This window comes from Callorhinchus milii, unplaced genomic scaffold (genome assembly GCF_018977255.1).
Source record: "Callorhinchus milii isolate IMCB2004 unplaced genomic scaffold, IMCB_Cmil_1.0 Scaffold10, whole genome shotgun sequence".
In the NCBI taxonomy this organism is placed as follows: Eukaryota; Metazoa; Chordata; class Chondrichthyes; order Chimaeriformes; family Callorhinchidae; genus Callorhinchus; species Callorhinchus milii.
The window spans coordinates 8,416,266-8,432,883 of NW_024704751.1; the positions used below are offsets into that span (position 1 = coordinate 8,416,266).

General features: G+C 44.1%; 2 protein-coding genes across 4 annotated transcripts; both read left to right on the top strand.

Annotated features, from left to right (window-relative positions):
• The first annotated feature begins 127 nt into the window (after positions 1–127).
• Positions 128–6,777, top strand: LOC103173604 (solute carrier family 13 member 5-like). Of its 3 annotated transcripts, XM_042338648.1 has the most exons (12): positions 128–256; positions 753–889; positions 1,264–1,459; positions 1,542–1,572; positions 1,846–1,987; positions 2,585–2,707; positions 3,554–3,766; positions 4,340–4,463; positions 4,839–4,937; positions 5,409–5,570; positions 5,884–6,021; positions 6,588–6,777. In XM_042338648.1, the coding sequence occupies exons 1-12, from the start codon at positions 158–160 to the stop codon at positions 6,711–6,713; spliced, it is 1,590 nt and encodes a 529-aa protein (XP_042194582.1). In that variant the 5' UTR covers positions 128–157; the 3' UTR covers positions 6,714–6,777. The 3 variants fall into 3 exon arrangements, with proteins under 3 accessions (XP_042194582.1, XP_042194581.1, XP_042194580.1); XM_042338647.1 differs by lacking the exon at positions 1,542–1,572 and having other exon boundaries at positions 1,264–1,508; XM_042338646.1 differs by lacking the exon at positions 1,542–1,572 and having other exon boundaries at positions 1,264–1,484; positions 4,340–4,461; positions 4,831–4,937.
• A 2,380-nt stretch (positions 6,778–9,157) lies between these two features.
• LOC103173551 (solute carrier family 13 member 5-like) lies at positions 9,158–16,179 on the top strand. The gene is made up of 11 exons (XM_042338654.1): positions 9,158–9,286; positions 9,783–9,919; positions 10,745–10,965; positions 11,351–11,468; positions 12,066–12,188; positions 13,022–13,234; positions 13,808–13,962; positions 14,299–14,405; positions 14,877–15,038; positions 15,352–15,489; positions 16,054–16,179. The coding sequence occupies exons 1-11, from the start codon at positions 9,188–9,190 to the stop codon at positions 16,177–16,179; spliced, it is 1,599 nt and encodes a 532-aa protein (XP_042194588.1). The 5' UTR covers positions 9,158–9,187.
• The last annotated feature ends 439 nt before the right edge of the window (positions 16,180–16,618 follow it).

A 16,618-nucleotide genomic window follows, 5' to 3' on the forward strand; every position in this document is an offset into this window, starting at 1 on the left:
CCTCCTATACCCCTACCCTCCCTGCTGTCCACCCTTCCTGATCCCAGTCCCAACCCCCAGCTCGGGTCCAAATCCTTGACTGTCCAACGCCTTGGGACTTCTTCCTGATGTGATGTTGTTGTTACAGATAGCGACTTGTGGATACACCATTCTCCTCATGGCTGTGTTCTGGAGCACGGAAGTCATTCCTTTGGGCATCACATCGCTCATTCCCATAGTCCTCATCCCAATGTTTGGAATCATGACAACTGAAAAAGTGAGCAAGGTTCAGCCTAGTCAATCATCACGTCACAAATACCTCTCGACGCACACAGGCAGTGACAAAACATAAACATTCACATCATTACTATTGTGTTGGCTTCACCACAATCGACAGGGCTTTCTGTCCAATGCCTACCATCTACATTCATGATGGCAGAGCTTCATTGGATAAGTAAGCACAGCACATCTGCTTTAACATTAGTCTTGAAAGATAAGAGATTGTATTGTGGGAGAAACGCCAGTAAATGGTGAGACACCTTAAGTTATAACATTTAGAATTATCTGACATTTCATTATCCGACAATTTCACCCACAAAATATACAACCAATTCACTCTACAGTATATGCTGTAAAGGCACTATATCAAGTATTATTATTGTTGGTTCAGATGGACATTCTTTACCCTACATAACACAGCAAATACACAGCTGGCAGCCTCAGTAACACAGTCACACCAATGAAATGCTACCATGTGGTTCTTTGTGTTCTAGGTGGCTTTGCAGTACATGAAGGATACGACCATACTCTTTGTTGGCGGTTTAATGGTAGCTATCGCCATTGAAGAATGGAACCTCCACAAACGTATTGCATTGAAGGTGCTCTTGTATGTTGGAGTCAGGCCGGCTTGGTAACAATGACTTACATTGATATAGCGCCCTTCACGCGCATTAGTGTGCTAGAGCACTTGACAGTGGCGGTGTCTGACACTGAGCCAAGGGGAGAGTGAGGTGGTGGGGAGGTGACCCTAAGCATGATCAAAAAGGAAGGTCTTTAGGCGGGATTTGAAAGCAGCAAGGGAAGGGGCCAAGGCGGAAGGATTGAGGCAGAGAGTTTTACAGTTTCGGGGCGTAGGGACTGAAGGCACGGTCATCGATGGTGGAGCAGAGGGGACGAGGGACAAACAGGAGGCCGGAACCAGCAGAGAAAAGTGAAAAGGCGCTGTATCAAATGCAAGGATTATTATTATTATGGGCAAACTGTTAAAGTTCTTGTTGCTCGCAGGTTAATAATGGGACTGATGGGGGTGACAGCATTCCTCTCAATGTGGATCAGCAACACGGCCACCACTGCAATGATGGTCCCCATCGCACAAGCCGTGTTGGATCAGCTCAGTCTGAGCGAGGATAGGTTTGACGAGACAAGTCAAGAGGAGCTGCAAACAAAACAATCACTTAACCTGCTACCCGATGAAATACCAGTCTTGAAAATGTTTCCAGGTAACAGTCATAAAACAGCTTGCAAGACTTGTTTGACTTTGAAATGCATTTCTTCTTCTATAGTTTGCCCTCAATAACAACAATTTCATGCGGTGCCTTTCACGTCAGGAGGACTGGCACTAACAGGAGGAGGGAGGAAGTGGTTGGTGATGGAAACAGAAGCCTCGGGATGCTCCGGGATGTAAGGGGCTCCGAGACACTATCCCGTGTGAAGGGTGTTGTACGAGTTCAGATTGTTTTTGTAGGGTTGACTTTGGCCTTCAGGATGATTGTGCAGCTACCAGTGTCCTGTCTGAGCTCCTATCAGTGGTTTCGTTATTTTCTGACACACTCACTCCACATTAAAATTGAAATGGAAATGTTTCAGCAGACAATGAAAAGGCAACCAGAGAGAGAAGGAATCTCTACAAGCTGGTCACTCTGTGCATCTGTTACTCCGCCAGCATCGGTGGCACAGCGACCCTGACCGGCACAGGACCCAACCTGGTGTTGGAGGGACAGTTTAACCAGTGAGTGCTGCCGTTTCTATTGCTCACACAGCTACTCTCAGTGGCTCAATCTACGTGAAAGTGTTGAAGCTACCTAAACTCTATCCCAGGCTGTGAATTACTGCCCAAACTGTCCACTAACATTCTCTGCCCTGTGAGAATATTAGCTGAGGTTCTCACCCGCCTCCCATCAGAAATATTGCTCTCATTCCCTCTTGTGCTTCATTGTAAATAGTCAGAATCCAGAGCGCCCACTCTGGATAACATTACTCTGTGATGCACACAGCCATTCTGTTATATAAATCCTAATAGAATACCGGTGCAGATAAAACCAGTATCAGGCTTAGAGTTGGTGGGTTAAACACTCCCTGACACCTTCACGTAAACACATGCATTTGTAGCCGAGATTCTTTGCATGTTCTCTTCATTTGTCTGATTCGAAGGATTTGGAACTTATGTTCTAATAAGGTAAACCCAATGAATCTCATTTTTTAGTCTCCTCTGCCTCTAATGCTTCTTTTAGTTGATCTCAACTGTCTTTCCGAAGCCTCCTGGATTCTCACTGCTTGTGTTCCTTGTCTATTTCTGTGTCTAACATATTTGTGTTTATTTAAAAAGGTTATTCCCAGAAAATGGGGGCGTAATTACTTTTAGTTCGTGGTTTGTGTACGCTTTCCCCAACATGCTGATCATGCTGTTTCTCTGCTGGATATGGCTGCAGATATATTTTCTGGGATTTAAGTAAGTATCATATCTTATATAAATGTAAGTTGTTGTTATAATATTGAAAGAATGTTTTGTGGTTATGATTTGCATTTTTTGATATGTCCCTTTCCATTTTTCTTAGCTCCCCTAATCTCTTGTTTGACCTCTTCTGTACAGTCTGGTTTGTATTCAGCCCAAGGGTCAATCTCTCCTTTCTCCCTACACACTTTATAAACCTTCCTTTTCTTCATCTCCCTTTGTATTTTACTATTTATCCAAGCTAAGGCTTAGGGACGCCGGAGTGTGTGTTGGGAGTTCTGCTGGAGTTTAACCAGCCCAAACCCTCGCCCCCCCTCCACCCCAATCTTTTGGGCTTTGTCTTGCATGGTGAACAAGAGGAAAAATGGAAGAGTCCCTCCTTCCATGACTGGTCTGTCATCAGCAACCAAACTACTCAGACCACCACAGAGACATGTCGCTATTCCGACATTCTATTGCCAAGCATATCTCTTTGAGCCTAGTTCAGCCTCAAGGAGACCAAATAGCTTATCTCTCCCCCAAGAAGGATAGCCACGAGTTAGTCAGTTGATATCTACCTCGGTTTGAGCCCTCATTAGCTGAATGGCAGCTTCCAGGAACTTCCTGTGAGCGATCTGGTGAACAGCACAGCTCAGCATGAAATGCCAAAGGGCACTGCCACCAGCCTCCTGGCACAGTTCAGACACATACCTTTCCTTCTACAATGTGTCATTACATAATATGGCAGTGGATAAAGCACCTTTCATGTCAGGAGAATATTTCAAAGAGCTTCATAGAGTTTACAGTGACTGTGTACTTTTGGGCAAATTGAAGTGCATTCTGAGATGGATCTTGTTCCAACAGTTTCAAAATATTGTGGGGCTGTGGATCAGTGAAAACGTGGAAGGAGATAGCAGCCTACCAGGTCATCAAAGAGGAGTACAAGAAGTTGGGCAAGATGTCCTTTGCTGAAATCCTTGTTCTCATCCTCTTCATCTTCCTGGTGCTTCTGTGGTTCACTCGGAATCCTGGATTCATGCCTGGCTGGGCTACAGTGATCTTCGGCAAAAGCAAAAAGTAAGTTCTGTATTTTAATCCTCAAACAAATGAGCCAAACGTGGTGTTGGGTTGCATTAGCAGAGAGATTAGCACACCCAACAAAATAAGTGGGGGGTTTTTAATTGAGAAAAACAACAACAAATTACATTTATGTAGCACCTTTCACGTCGGGAGGACAATGCAAGGCTGTGGACAGTCAGGGATTTGGAGAAGCCTGTATGGATGGTCATGAACATGGCCTGCATGAACAGCGGCTCTCCTCCTGCACCACTACTGAATGCCGAAAAGACAGAGGCTCTCCTGCTTGGCTCCCATCATTTGCCTACACCCCTCAGTCGCTGGTCACACCAAACTGCATGGATGGTCAATCCATCTGGCGCAGATACTGTGGAATCCCGGTGCTTGTTTGAGGTACTCCCTGCACTCAGCACTAGCGTGCTTCATGTCCCCTCTGATCCGCTTCACCATTGCTGGGCCAACTTTCAGGCATTCTGCTGGGTGAAGCGCTTTTTGAGATGTCCTCCTGACGTGAAAGGCGCCATATAAATGCAAATTGTTCTTCACAGTCCATTCTTCACTGCTTTTTTTCAGATATATTTCTGATGGTACAACCGTAATGTTCATTGCGCTCCTCATGTACATTCTGCCATCAAAGAGACCACGATTGGAAAGCTTGTTTAAAGACAAATCCAGCACTGAGCAGCACATACAAGGTGTGTATCCAGGTTACGATCCTCCTCCCAGCAGTTGACACACACAGTACCTGTAACCAGTCTGTAAGGTTGCCCTGTTTGATGTGATAAGGCACAATACACTGCTGTGTGTAATTGGCTGCCGCATTTCACCCACAAAATACACAGTCAATCCACTTTTCCAGATATCCTGTGAAGCACTTTGAGATGTCTCAACGTGATAAGGCGCTATATCAAATGCAAGGATTATTATTATTATTAATAATAGAAATGTAAGTTAGGTCTTTCTCCCTCATCAGCAGTGGAAGGCTAACCAGAAGTTATTAAAATGTCAACGTGTGATTTTCAAAGCTGGTTTATTGTTGTATTTCTTTATTAAATGCTGAACAGATGAAAAGCCTTCAACACTGTTGGATTGGGAAGTCGTACAACATAAACTGCCGTGGAATGTGATGCTGTTATTGGGAGGAGGCTTTGCCTTGGCAAAGAGCTGTGAGGTAATTGTAAATGCTTATCCGTCCACCTCCACAAGCAGAAATGGCTGCATGACACTTGCTCAGCGACACTTTGTGTGTAGTAACCCAAACAGTCCTGTCTAAAAGAGAACCCTCTACATCAAGATCTGAAAAAGAACTTGTTCGGGTGAACTCATTGATTGTATTTGAATCCAGTCTGGACTTCCAAAGAGCCATTTTACAGGAGCTCAACCCTTTCTAATCCCAAAGCCAAATCTGTTCAACTTTCGGTCCCGATCTCCTCATTCAGTGAAAACCTTGTCTCACACAAATCAAACTCTCACCCATGGAGGTGGTTTTCCCATCTTCATAGATGATGACTAACTGATGTCAAGCAGTTGGGTTGGATTGGTCATTCTTCTTGTTGCATCCGGAGACAGGAGCCAGACAGATTTCCCACAGAATTAGAAGCTCTGACCCTGGTATTGTGACATGATTCTGTTCTACTTTCAGGCATCAGGTCTGTCCAAATGGTTGGGTAACCAGCTCAACCCACTGAAGACCATCCCACACTGGGGCATCGTGATTATATTATGCTTACTGATATCCATCTTTACAGAATTCACCAGCAACACTGCCACTGCCACTCTCTTCCTCCCCATCCTGGCTTCACTGGTAAGCAGGGCCTCTTTTCATTTATTTCACAAGTTGTCTCTTGCTCAAGTCTACATCATATAAGATGCATGGTAAGACGGAAACCATTCAGGGTTCAATGTGAGTTTTCCCAGTTCAATTTGTCTTCAATATAAGCGTTTAGGTGGGCTTTAAAGCGGTCACCTCTCCCTCTCCCTCGTTCAGTGTCCGACCTGCCACAGTACAGCACCTCAAGACGTGAGGAGCATTGTATAAATGTAAGTCATTGTCTCAAAGTAAAAGATATCTGTTGATATCTGTTGCTAACTAATTTCTTTTCTGCTTATCATTCCAGGCTGTAAAGCTTAAGATCAACCCTCTGTATGTAATGATTCCTTGCACTGTAACTGCTTCCTTTTCCTTCATGTTGCCTGTAGCAACTCCTCCCAATGCCATAGTTTTCACCTATGGGCACTTGACAGTCATGGACATGGTAAGTAGTACAAAGAGTTGCAAGTGAGAGGATCCGAGTTCGATTCCCGGGCAGGGTGAAACGTTAGGCAAGTTTCCTTACTCCACATGTCTCTGCTTACCTGACAGTAAATAACAACTTGTTTGTTAGTTGATTGGCAGATCGCATTTCGGGGGTAATAACTCTTTTTTTAAAAAAAACGATGTGGTCACTCAATCCACGATCGTTTGTGGACACTGCTGTGCCCAATTGGCTGCTGCGTTTCGCCCACAAAATACACAGTCAATTCACTTTACAGTGTGTTCTGTGAAGCGCTTTGGGACGTCCTCCCGACGTGAAAAGCGCTATATCAAATGCAAGGATTATTATTATTATTATATTCTGTAAAGCACTTTGACATGTGTTGAAGCTGTGATAAGGCGCAAATGCAAGGATTATTATTATTATTCATTGTTATTAAATGAGTTAATTCAGTATGATTCCTTAAAAGGACCACTTTTATTCTATGTTTGTGGTATGCCACTCCTTAGGAACTTTGACTTCACCTTTTAATTTGATAAATCTAATACTATCTTTTTCTTTTATAGGTTAAGGCTGGGTTCGTTATGAACCTGGTGGGAGTGGTTTGCGTTACTCTATCCGTCAATACCTGGGGTTGGATGTTTTTCAATATGGACCAATTTCCTGCCTGGGCAAACACTACAAATTTATGATGTGGCAAGCTGCTCAGAAAGTCACGTCCATACCTCGTATCAAACATTATTTGAGGTTACTTACACGCCAAGAACACTGAAGCCTGCCAATCAGAATATACCATATGTTCAATGAACTCCAGAAAACAAAAAACTCCACCAAACCAAGCTGTGAAACCCCTTCCCTCCTTCTACATTAGGGTCAATTATAGTACCTTACAACCTCTTCTATGTTATTCTTAATGGTGATATCCTGCAGTCAGGCAATGTTGGCAGCAGTTATTGGAGTCCTGGTCCTTTCCCATTTATTGCTTATTTATTCTCATTAAAAGTGATTGTGGAATGGTGTTTAATGGCAGTTCCTCAGTTATGATTATTAAATGTATGTCTGTCCAACTACTGGGATTTTAATGATTTTTAATATATTGATAAGTTGACTCCACTCCCTACTCGAGTCTCCCCAATCCGAGTTCCGACCTGCCCACAGCACCAAGCCAGTGCGTGTCAAAGTTACAAATGACGTCCTCTCTCTGTGTGCCTCCCTCTGCCTCCTTGTCCTGCTGAACCTTTTCGCTGCTTTCAACAGTGTTGATCACGCCATCCTCCTCGACTGCCTCGCCTTCATCCACTTCAGTAGGATCGCACTGTCCTGGTTCGAGTTCTATGTGAGCTACCGCCATCACTATGCCTCTGCAAAGATTCTGGAAGGGTTAATGGCCGGTATTCATTGTCAACCCACTGACAGACACGATGTGCAATGAAGCAACAATAGGGACAATTGCAGTAATAAACTGAAAGAATTGTATTTATTTTGACTTTGAGTACACAGCAGGTTAAGCCTGACATTGATTGTATAATTAGAATGTACAGTATACTGTACTAAACACACGTAGTGAACATACACCTGGCAGTGATGAGTTCTTGTGAAGGCATTCCTGCCAGTGAATGTCCACCCGAACTATAAAAAAAAGTGCTGGATATTAATAATAATAATAATATTCTTGCATTTCATACAGTGCCTGATCACATCTCTGAGATGCCTCAAAGTGATTCACAGAATATACCATATAGCGAATCGACTGTACATTTTGTAGGTGAAACACAATTGCACACAGCGATGTCCCACAAACAGTTGTGGATTGAATGACCAAATTATTATTATGATTATCTTTTTTTAAGGGATTTTTATACACAGACTGAGGTGGTTTAATGGATAGTGAAGATCAGACTGTAAAAGGCATGTGGTTTGTGCTCTCTTCCTCTGTCTCAAAATCAGCCTGACTTGGGGACACTTTTAGCTCTAATTTTGACAGCAATATGTTGGTGTAAGAGGTTTTTTCAGTTAAATGAATCATCCCTTTAATTTTCTCCTAAAGTTAGCTCAAACGTGAAGCATTTGCTGCCTGGTTCAGAGGGGTTTGGTGTCAATGAAAATGAATACCAAGACATTGGTGGGGCTGGGGGTGTGGGGGGTGGGGGTCTGAGCTGTGGTTCAGCATGACACTGCCCAGCTATTTACATGCTCTGTTTGTCTCTCTGTGCGCTCAGCTCATGCGCTTTTGACGCATCAAGTCCCAGCTCATGGTATCAATGTGATGTCGGTCACAGCTGAGGTTGGGACAGACTGAGCTGGAGTTGGGAGGGGAATGATCAGCAAGAAGACAATCAGCAAAACAGATCCCCCTGGACAGTCCCCCTGATCTCCAGACCCAGGTTGTGAACACAGGACAGGAGAGTCGGGGCAAAAGCCCCCAATCCATCTCTGGGACACACTGGGCTGATAGGGACACCCGCACACACCAGGTTCTCCATCTCTTCACTGCTGAGACTCACGCTGTGTGTGTGTGAGTGTGTGAGTGAGTGAGTGGGAATGTTTGCAGACACATTGCTTCCCACCCTAAGGTTTCTCAGGGCCAACTGGAGCTATCTGGTTTTAATCCTGACGCCTATTATACTTTTGCCTTTACCCCTCCTGATACCGAGCAAGGTGAGATCTTTAACATACTTTACTTCTACTCTAGTTATATACCCGTCCTCTGACAACCCCCCCCACCCCAATAGATCCATCCTACCTTCTTCTGCATCCATTGCACTCAGCCTCCAGGTGGAAGAGAGTTTAGTGGAAATCCAATGGAAATCCACAACAGCTCAATCAGTGTCTGCAGCAAACAAACTGGTTGATGTTTGGGGGTTGAGCCTTCAATCAGAATTGGAGTTGGGGCAGAGGTGCCAGACACAGAACCTCAGTGGGTGCCCAGTACAGGAAGTTTGAGCTGATTCACTTTATCTTCTCCTTTGTCTCCTCCAGACCCTCCTCGTCAACCACGCTTTCGGTCACCCTCCTATACCCCTACCCTCCCTGCTGTCCACCCTTCCTGATCCCAGTCCCAACCCCCAGCTCGGGTCCAAATCCTTGACTGTCCAACGCCTTGGGACTTCTTCCTGATGTGATGTTGTTGTTACAGATAGCGACTTGTGGATACACCATTCTCCTCATGGCTGTGTTCTGGAGCACGGAAGTCATTCCTTTGGGCATCACATCGCTCATTCCCATAGTCCTCATCCCAATGTTTGGAATCATGCCAAATGAAAAAGTGAGCAAGGTTCAGCCTAGTCAATCATCACGTCACAAATACCTCTCGACGCACACAGGCAGTGACAAAACATAAACATTCACATCATTACTATTGTGTTGGCTTCACCACAATCGACAGGGCTTTCTGTCCAATGCCTACCATCTACATTCATGATGGCAGAGCTTCATTGGATAAGTAAGCACAGCACATCCGCTTTAACATTAGTCTTGAAAGATAAGAGATTGTATTGTGGGAGAGACGCCAGTAAATGGTGAGACACCTTAAGTTATAACATTTAGAATTATCTGACATTTCATTATCCGACAATTTCACCCACAAAATATACAACCAATTCACTCTACAGTATATGCTGTGAAGGCACTATATCAAGTATTATTATTGTTGGTTCAGATGGACATTCTTTACCCTATATAACACAGCAAATACACAGCTGGCAGCCTCAGTAACACAGTCACACCAATGAAATGCTACCATGTGGTTCTTTGTGTTCTAGGTGGCTTTGCAGTACATGAAGGATACGACCATGCTCTTTGTTGGCGGTTTAATGGTAGCTATCGCCATTGAAGAATGGAACCTCCACAAACGTATTGCATTGAGGGTGCTCTTGTATGTTGGAGTCAAGCCGGCTTGGTAACAATGACCTACATTGATATAGCGCCCTTCACGCGCATTAGTGTGCTAGAGCACTTGACAGTGGCGGTGTCTGACACTGAGCCAAGGGGAGAGTGAGGTGGTGGGGAGGTGACCCTAAGCATGATCAAAACGGAAGGTCTTTAGGCGGGATTTGAAAGCAGCAAGGGAAGGGGCCAAGGCGGAAGGATTGAGGCAGAGAGTTTTACAGTTTCGGGGCGTAGGGACTGAAGGCACGGTCATCGATGGTGGAGCAGAGGGGACGAGGGACAAACAGGAGGCCGGAACCAGAAGAGCGGAGACAGCGGGTGGAGGAGAGGGTTGGGGGTGTGTGAACAGATCGGAGAGGTAGGGAGATGCGAGGGCATGAAGGGATTTGAAAACGATTGAGAGGATCTTGAAATCGATCCTGGACTACAATACATCCAGAAAGAGCTCCCTCTCTTTCGGAGTGTAGTAGCTGAGAATGAGAGGGAGCAGAAGGGAGAGCCTCTCTCAACCTCTTACATCTTGTGGGCTTGTGGAGTCCTGTAGCTTAGTGGTTAGAGCACTCGCTTTGGGCAAGTTTCCTTACTCCACACGCCTGATAATCCCTCCAAAAAAAATAATAATAAAAAATTGGTCACTTCAATCCACAACTGTTTGTGGGACACTGGTGTGTGCAATCGGCTGCAGCATTTTGCCCACAAATGTACAGTCAATTCACTTTACAGTCTATTCTGAGAAGCACTTTGAGACGTCTAGAAGACGTGAAAAGCGCTGTATCAAATGCAAGGATTATTATTATTATTATAGGCAAATTGTTAAAGTTCTTGTTGCTCGCAGGTTAACACTGGGACTGATGGGGGTGACAGCATTCCTCTCCATGTGGATCAGCAACACGGCCACCACTGCAATGATGGTCCCCATCGCAAAAGCCGTGTTGGATCAGCTCAGTCTGAGCGAGGATAAGTTTGACCAGACAATTGAAGAGGAGTTGCAAACAAAACAATCACTTAACCTGCTACCCGATGAAATACCAGTCTTGAAAATATTTCCAGGTAACAGTCATAAAACAGCTTGCAAGACTTGTTTGACATTGAAATGCATTTCTTCTTCTATAGTTTGTCCTCAATAACAACAATTTCATGCGGTGCCTTTCACGTCAGGAGGACTGGCACTAACAGGAGGAGGGAGGAAGTGGTTGGTGATGGAAACAGAAGCCTCGGGATGCTCCGGGATGTAAGGGGATCCGAGACACTATCCCGTGTGAAGGGTGTTGTACGAGTTCAGATTGTTTTTGTAGGGTTGACTTTGGCCTTCAGGATGATTGTGCAGCTACCAGTGTCCTGTCTGAGCTCCTATCAGTGGTTTGGTTATTTTCTGACACACTCACTCCACGTTAAAATTGAAATGGGAATGTTTCAACAGATAATGAAAAGGCAACCAGAGCGAGAAGGAATCTCTACAAGCTGGTCACTCTGTGCATCTGTTACTCCGCCAGCATCGGTGGCACAGCGACCCTGACCGGCACAGGACCCAACCTGGTGTTGGAGGGACAGTTTAACCAGTGAGTGCTGCCGTTTCTATTGCTCACACAGCTACTCTCAGTGGCTCAATCTACGTGAAAGTGTTGAAGCTACCTAAACTCTATCCCAGGCTGTGAATTACTGCCCAAACTGTCCACTAACATTCTCTGCCCTGTGAGAATATTAGCTGAGGTTCTCACCCGCCTCCCATCAGAAATATTGCTCTCATTCCCTCTTGTGCTTCATTGTAAATAGTCAGAATCCAGAGCGCCCACTCTGGATAACATTACTCTGTGATGCACACAGCCATTCTGTTATATAAACCCTAATAGAATACCGGTGCAGATAAAACCAGTATCAGGCTTAGAGTTGGTGGGTTAAACACTCCCTGACACCTTCACGTAAACACATGCATTTGTAGCCGAGATTCTTTGCATGTTCTCTTCATTTGTCTGATTCGAAGGATTTGGAACTTATGTTCTAATAAGGTAAACCCAATGAATCTCATTTTTTAGTCTCCTCTGCCTCTAATGCTTCTTTTAGTTGATCTCAACTGTCTTTCCGAAGCCTCCTGGATTCTCACTGCTTGTGTTCCTTGTCTATTTCTGTGTCTAACATATTTGTGTTTATTTAAAAAGGTTATTCCCAGAAAATGGGGGCGTAATTACTTTTAGTTCGTGGTTTGTGTACGCTTTCCCCAACATGCTGGTCATGCTGTTTCTCTGCTGGATATGGCTGCAGATATATTTTCTGGGATTTAAGTAAGTATCATATCTTATATAAATGTAAGTTGTTGTTATAATATTGAAAGAATGTTTTGTGGTTATGATTTGCATTTTTTGATATGTCCCTTTCCATTTTTCTTAGCTCCCCTAATCTCTTGTTTGACCTCTTCTGTACAGTCTGGTTTGTATTCAGCCCAAGGGTCAATCTCTCCTTTCTCCCTACACACTTTATAAACCTTCCTTTTCTTCATCTCCCTTTGTATTTTACTATTTATCCAAGCTAAGGCTTAGGGACGCCGGAGTGTGTGTTGGGAGTTCTGCTGGAGTTTAACCAGCCCAAACCCTCGCCCCCCCTCCACCCCAATCTTTTGGGCTTTGTCTTGCATGGTGAACAAGAGAAAAATGGAAGAGTCCCTCCTTCCATGACTGGTCTGTCATCAGCAACCAAACTACTCAGACCACCACAGAGACATGTCGCTATTCCGACATTCTATTGCCAAGCATATCTCTTTGAGCCTAGTTCAGCCTCAAGGAGACCAAATAGCTTATCTCTCCCCCAAGAAGGATAGCCACGAGTTAGTCAGTTGATATCTACCTCGGTTTGAGCCCTCATTAGCTGAATGGCAGCTTCCAGGAACTTCCTGTGAGCGATCTGGTGAACAGCACAGCTCAGCATGAAATGCCAAAGGGCACTGCCACCAGCCTCCTGGCACAGTTCAGACACATACCTTTCCTTCTACAATGTGTCATTACATAATATGGCAGTGGATATGTCAGGAGAATATTTCAAAGAGCTTCATAGAGTTTACAGTGACTGTGTACTTTTGGGCAAATTGAAGTGCATTCTGAGATGGATCTTGTTCCAACAGTTTCAAAATATTGTGGGGCTGTGGATTATTGAAAGTGTGGAAGGAGTTAGTAGCCTACCAGGTCATCAAAGAGGAGTACAAGAAGTTGGGCAAGATGTCCTTTGCTGAAATCCTTGTTCTCATCCTCTTCATCTTCCTGGTGCTTCTGTGGTTCACTCGGAATCCTGGATTCATGCCTGGCTGGGCTACAGTGATCTTCGGCAAAAGCAAAGAGTAAGTTCTGTATTTTAATCCTCAAACAAATGAGGCAAACGTGGTGTTGGGTTGCATTAGCAGAGAGATTAGCACACCCAACAAAATAAGTGGGGGGTCTTTAATTGAGAAAAACAACAACAAATTACATTTATGTAGCACCTTTCACGTCGGGAGGACAATGCAAGGCTGTGGACAGTCAGGGATTTGGAGAAGCCTGTATGGATGGTCATGAACATGGCCTGCATGAACAGCGGCTCTCCTCCTGCACCACTACTGAATGCCGAAAAGACAGAGGCTCTCCTGCTTGGCTCCCATCATTTGCCTACACCCCTCAGTCGCTGGTCACACCAAACTGCATGGATGGTCAATCCATCTGGCGCAGATACTGTGGAATCCCGGTGCTTGTTTGAGGTACTCCCTGCACTCAGCACTAGCGTGCTTCATGTCCCCTCTGATCCGCTTCACCATTGCTGGGCCAACTTTCAGGCATTCTGCTGGGTGAAGCGCTTTTTGAGATGTCCTCCTGACGTGAAAGGCGCCATATAAATGCAAATTGTTCTTCACAGTCCATTCTTCACTGCTTTTTTTCAGATATATTTCTGATGGTACAACCGTAATGTTCATTGCGCTCCTCATGTACATTCTGCCATCAAAGAGACCACGATTGGAAAGCTTGTTTAAAGACAAATCCAGCACTGAGCAGCACATACAAGGTGTGTATCCAGGTTACGATCCTCCTCCCAGCAGTTGACACACACAGTACCTGTAACCAGTCTGTAAGGTTGCCCTGTTTGATGTGATAAGGCACAATACACTGCTGTGTGTAATTGGCTGCCGCATTTCACCCACAAAATACACAGTCAATCCACTTTTCCAGATATCCTGTGAAGCACTTTGAGATGTCTCAACGTGATAAGGCGCTATATCAAATGCAAGGATTATTATTATTATTAATAATAGAAATGTAAGTTAGGTCTTTCTCCCTCATCAGCAGTGGAAGGCTAACCAGAAGTTATTAAAATGTCAACGTGTGATTTTCAAAGCTGGTTTATTGTTGTATTTCTTTATTAAATGCTGAACAGATGAAAAGCCTTCAACACTGTTGGATTGGGAAGTCGTACAACATAAACTGCCGTGGAATGTGATGCTGTTATTGGGAGGAGGCTTTGCCTTGGCAAAGAGCTGTGAGGTAATTGTAAATGCTTATCCGTCCACCTCCACAAGCAGAAATGGCTGCATGACACTTGCTCAGCGACACTTTGTGTGTAGTAACCCAAACAGTCCTGTCTAAAAGAGAACCCTCTACATCAAGATCTGAAAAAGAACTTGTTCGGGTGAACTCATTGATTGTATTTGAATCCAGTCTGGACTTCCAAAGAGCCATTTTACAGGAGCTCAACCCTTTCTAATCCCAAAGCCAAATCTGTTCAACTTTCGGTCCCGATCTCCTCATTCAGTGAAAACCTTGTCTCACACAAATCAAACTCTCACCCATGGTGGTGGTTTTCCCATCTTCATAGATGATGACTGACTGATGTCAAGCAGTTGGGTTGGATTGGTCATTCTTCTTGTTGCATCCGGAGACAGGAGCCAGACAGATTTCCCACAGAATTAGAAGCTCTGACCCTGGTATTGTGACATGATTCTGTTCTACTTTCAGGCATCAGGTCTGTCCAGATGGTTGGGTAACCAGCTCAACCCACTGAAGACCATCCCACACTGGGGCATCGTGATTATATTATGCTTACTGATATCCATCTTTACAGAATTCACCAGCAACACTGCCACTGCCACTCTCTTCCTCCCCATCCTGGCTTCACTGGTAAGCAGGGCCTCTTTTCATTTATTTCACAAGTTGTCTCTTGCTCAAGTCTACATCATATAAGATGCATGGTAAGACGGAAACCATTCAGGGTTCAATGTGAGTTTTCCCAGTTCAATTTGTCTTCAATATAAGCGTTTAGGTGGGCTTTAAAGCGGTCACCCCTCCCTCTCCCTCGTTCAGTGTCCGACCTGCCACAGTACAGCACCTCAAGACGTGAGGAGCATTGTATAAATGTAAGTCATTGTCTCAAAGTAAAAGATATCTGTTGATATCTGTTGCTAACTAATTTCTTTTCTGCTTATCATTCCAGGCTGTAAAGCTTAAGATCAACCCTCTGTATGTAATGATTCCTTGCACTGTAACTGCTTCCTTTTCCTTCATGTTGCCTGTAGCAACTCCTCCCAATGCCATAGTTTTCACCTATGGGCACTTGACAGTCATGGACATGGTAAGTAGTACAAAGAGTTGCAAGTGAGAGGATCCGAGTTCGATTCCCGGGCAGGGTGAAACGTTAGGCAAGTTTCCTTACTCCACATGTCTCTGCTTACCTGACAGTAAATAACAACTTGTTAGTTAGTTGATTGGTAGATCGCATTTCGGGGGTAATAACCCTTTTTTTTTAAAAAAACGATGTGGTCACTCAATCCACGATCGTTTATGGACACTGCTGTGCGCAATTGGCTGCTGCGTTTCGCCCACAAAATACACAGTCAATTCACTTTACAGTGTGTTCTGTGAAGCGCTTTGGGACGTCCTCCCGACATGAAAAGCGCTATATCAAATGCAAGGATTATTATTATTATTATATTCTGTAAAGCACTTTGACATGTGTTGAAGCTGTGATAAGGCGCAAATGCAAGGATTATTATTATTATTCATAGTTAAATGAGTTAATTCAGTGTGATTCCTTAAAAGGACCACTTTTATTCTATGTTTGTGGTATGCCACTCCTTAGGAACTTTGACTTCACCTTTTAATTTGATAAATCTAATACTATCTTTTTGTTTTATAGCTTAAGGCTGGGTTCGTTATGAACCTGGTGGGAGTGGTTTGCGTTACTGTATCCGTCAATACCTGGGGTTGGATGTTTTTCAATATGGACCAATTTCCTGCCTGGGCAAACACTACGAATTTATGATGTGGCAAGCTGCTCAGAAAGTCACGTCCATACCTCGTATCAAACATTATTTGAGGTTACTTACACGCCAAGAACACTGAAGCCTGCCAATCAGAATATACCATATGTTCAATGAACTCCAGAAAACAAAAAAACTCCACCAAACCAAGCTGTGAAACCCCTTTCCTCCTTCTACATTAGGGTCAATTATAGTACCTTACAACCTCTTCTATGTTATTCTTAATGGTGATATCCTGCAGTCAGGCAATGTTGGCAGCAGTTATTGGAGTCCTGGTCCTTTCCCATTTATTGCTTATTTATTCTCATTAAAAGTGATTGTGGAATGGTGTTTAATGGCAGTTCCTCAGTTATGATTATTAAATGTATGTCTGTCCAACTACTGGGATTTTAATGATTTTTAATATATTGATAAGTTGACTCCACTCCCTACTCGAGTCTC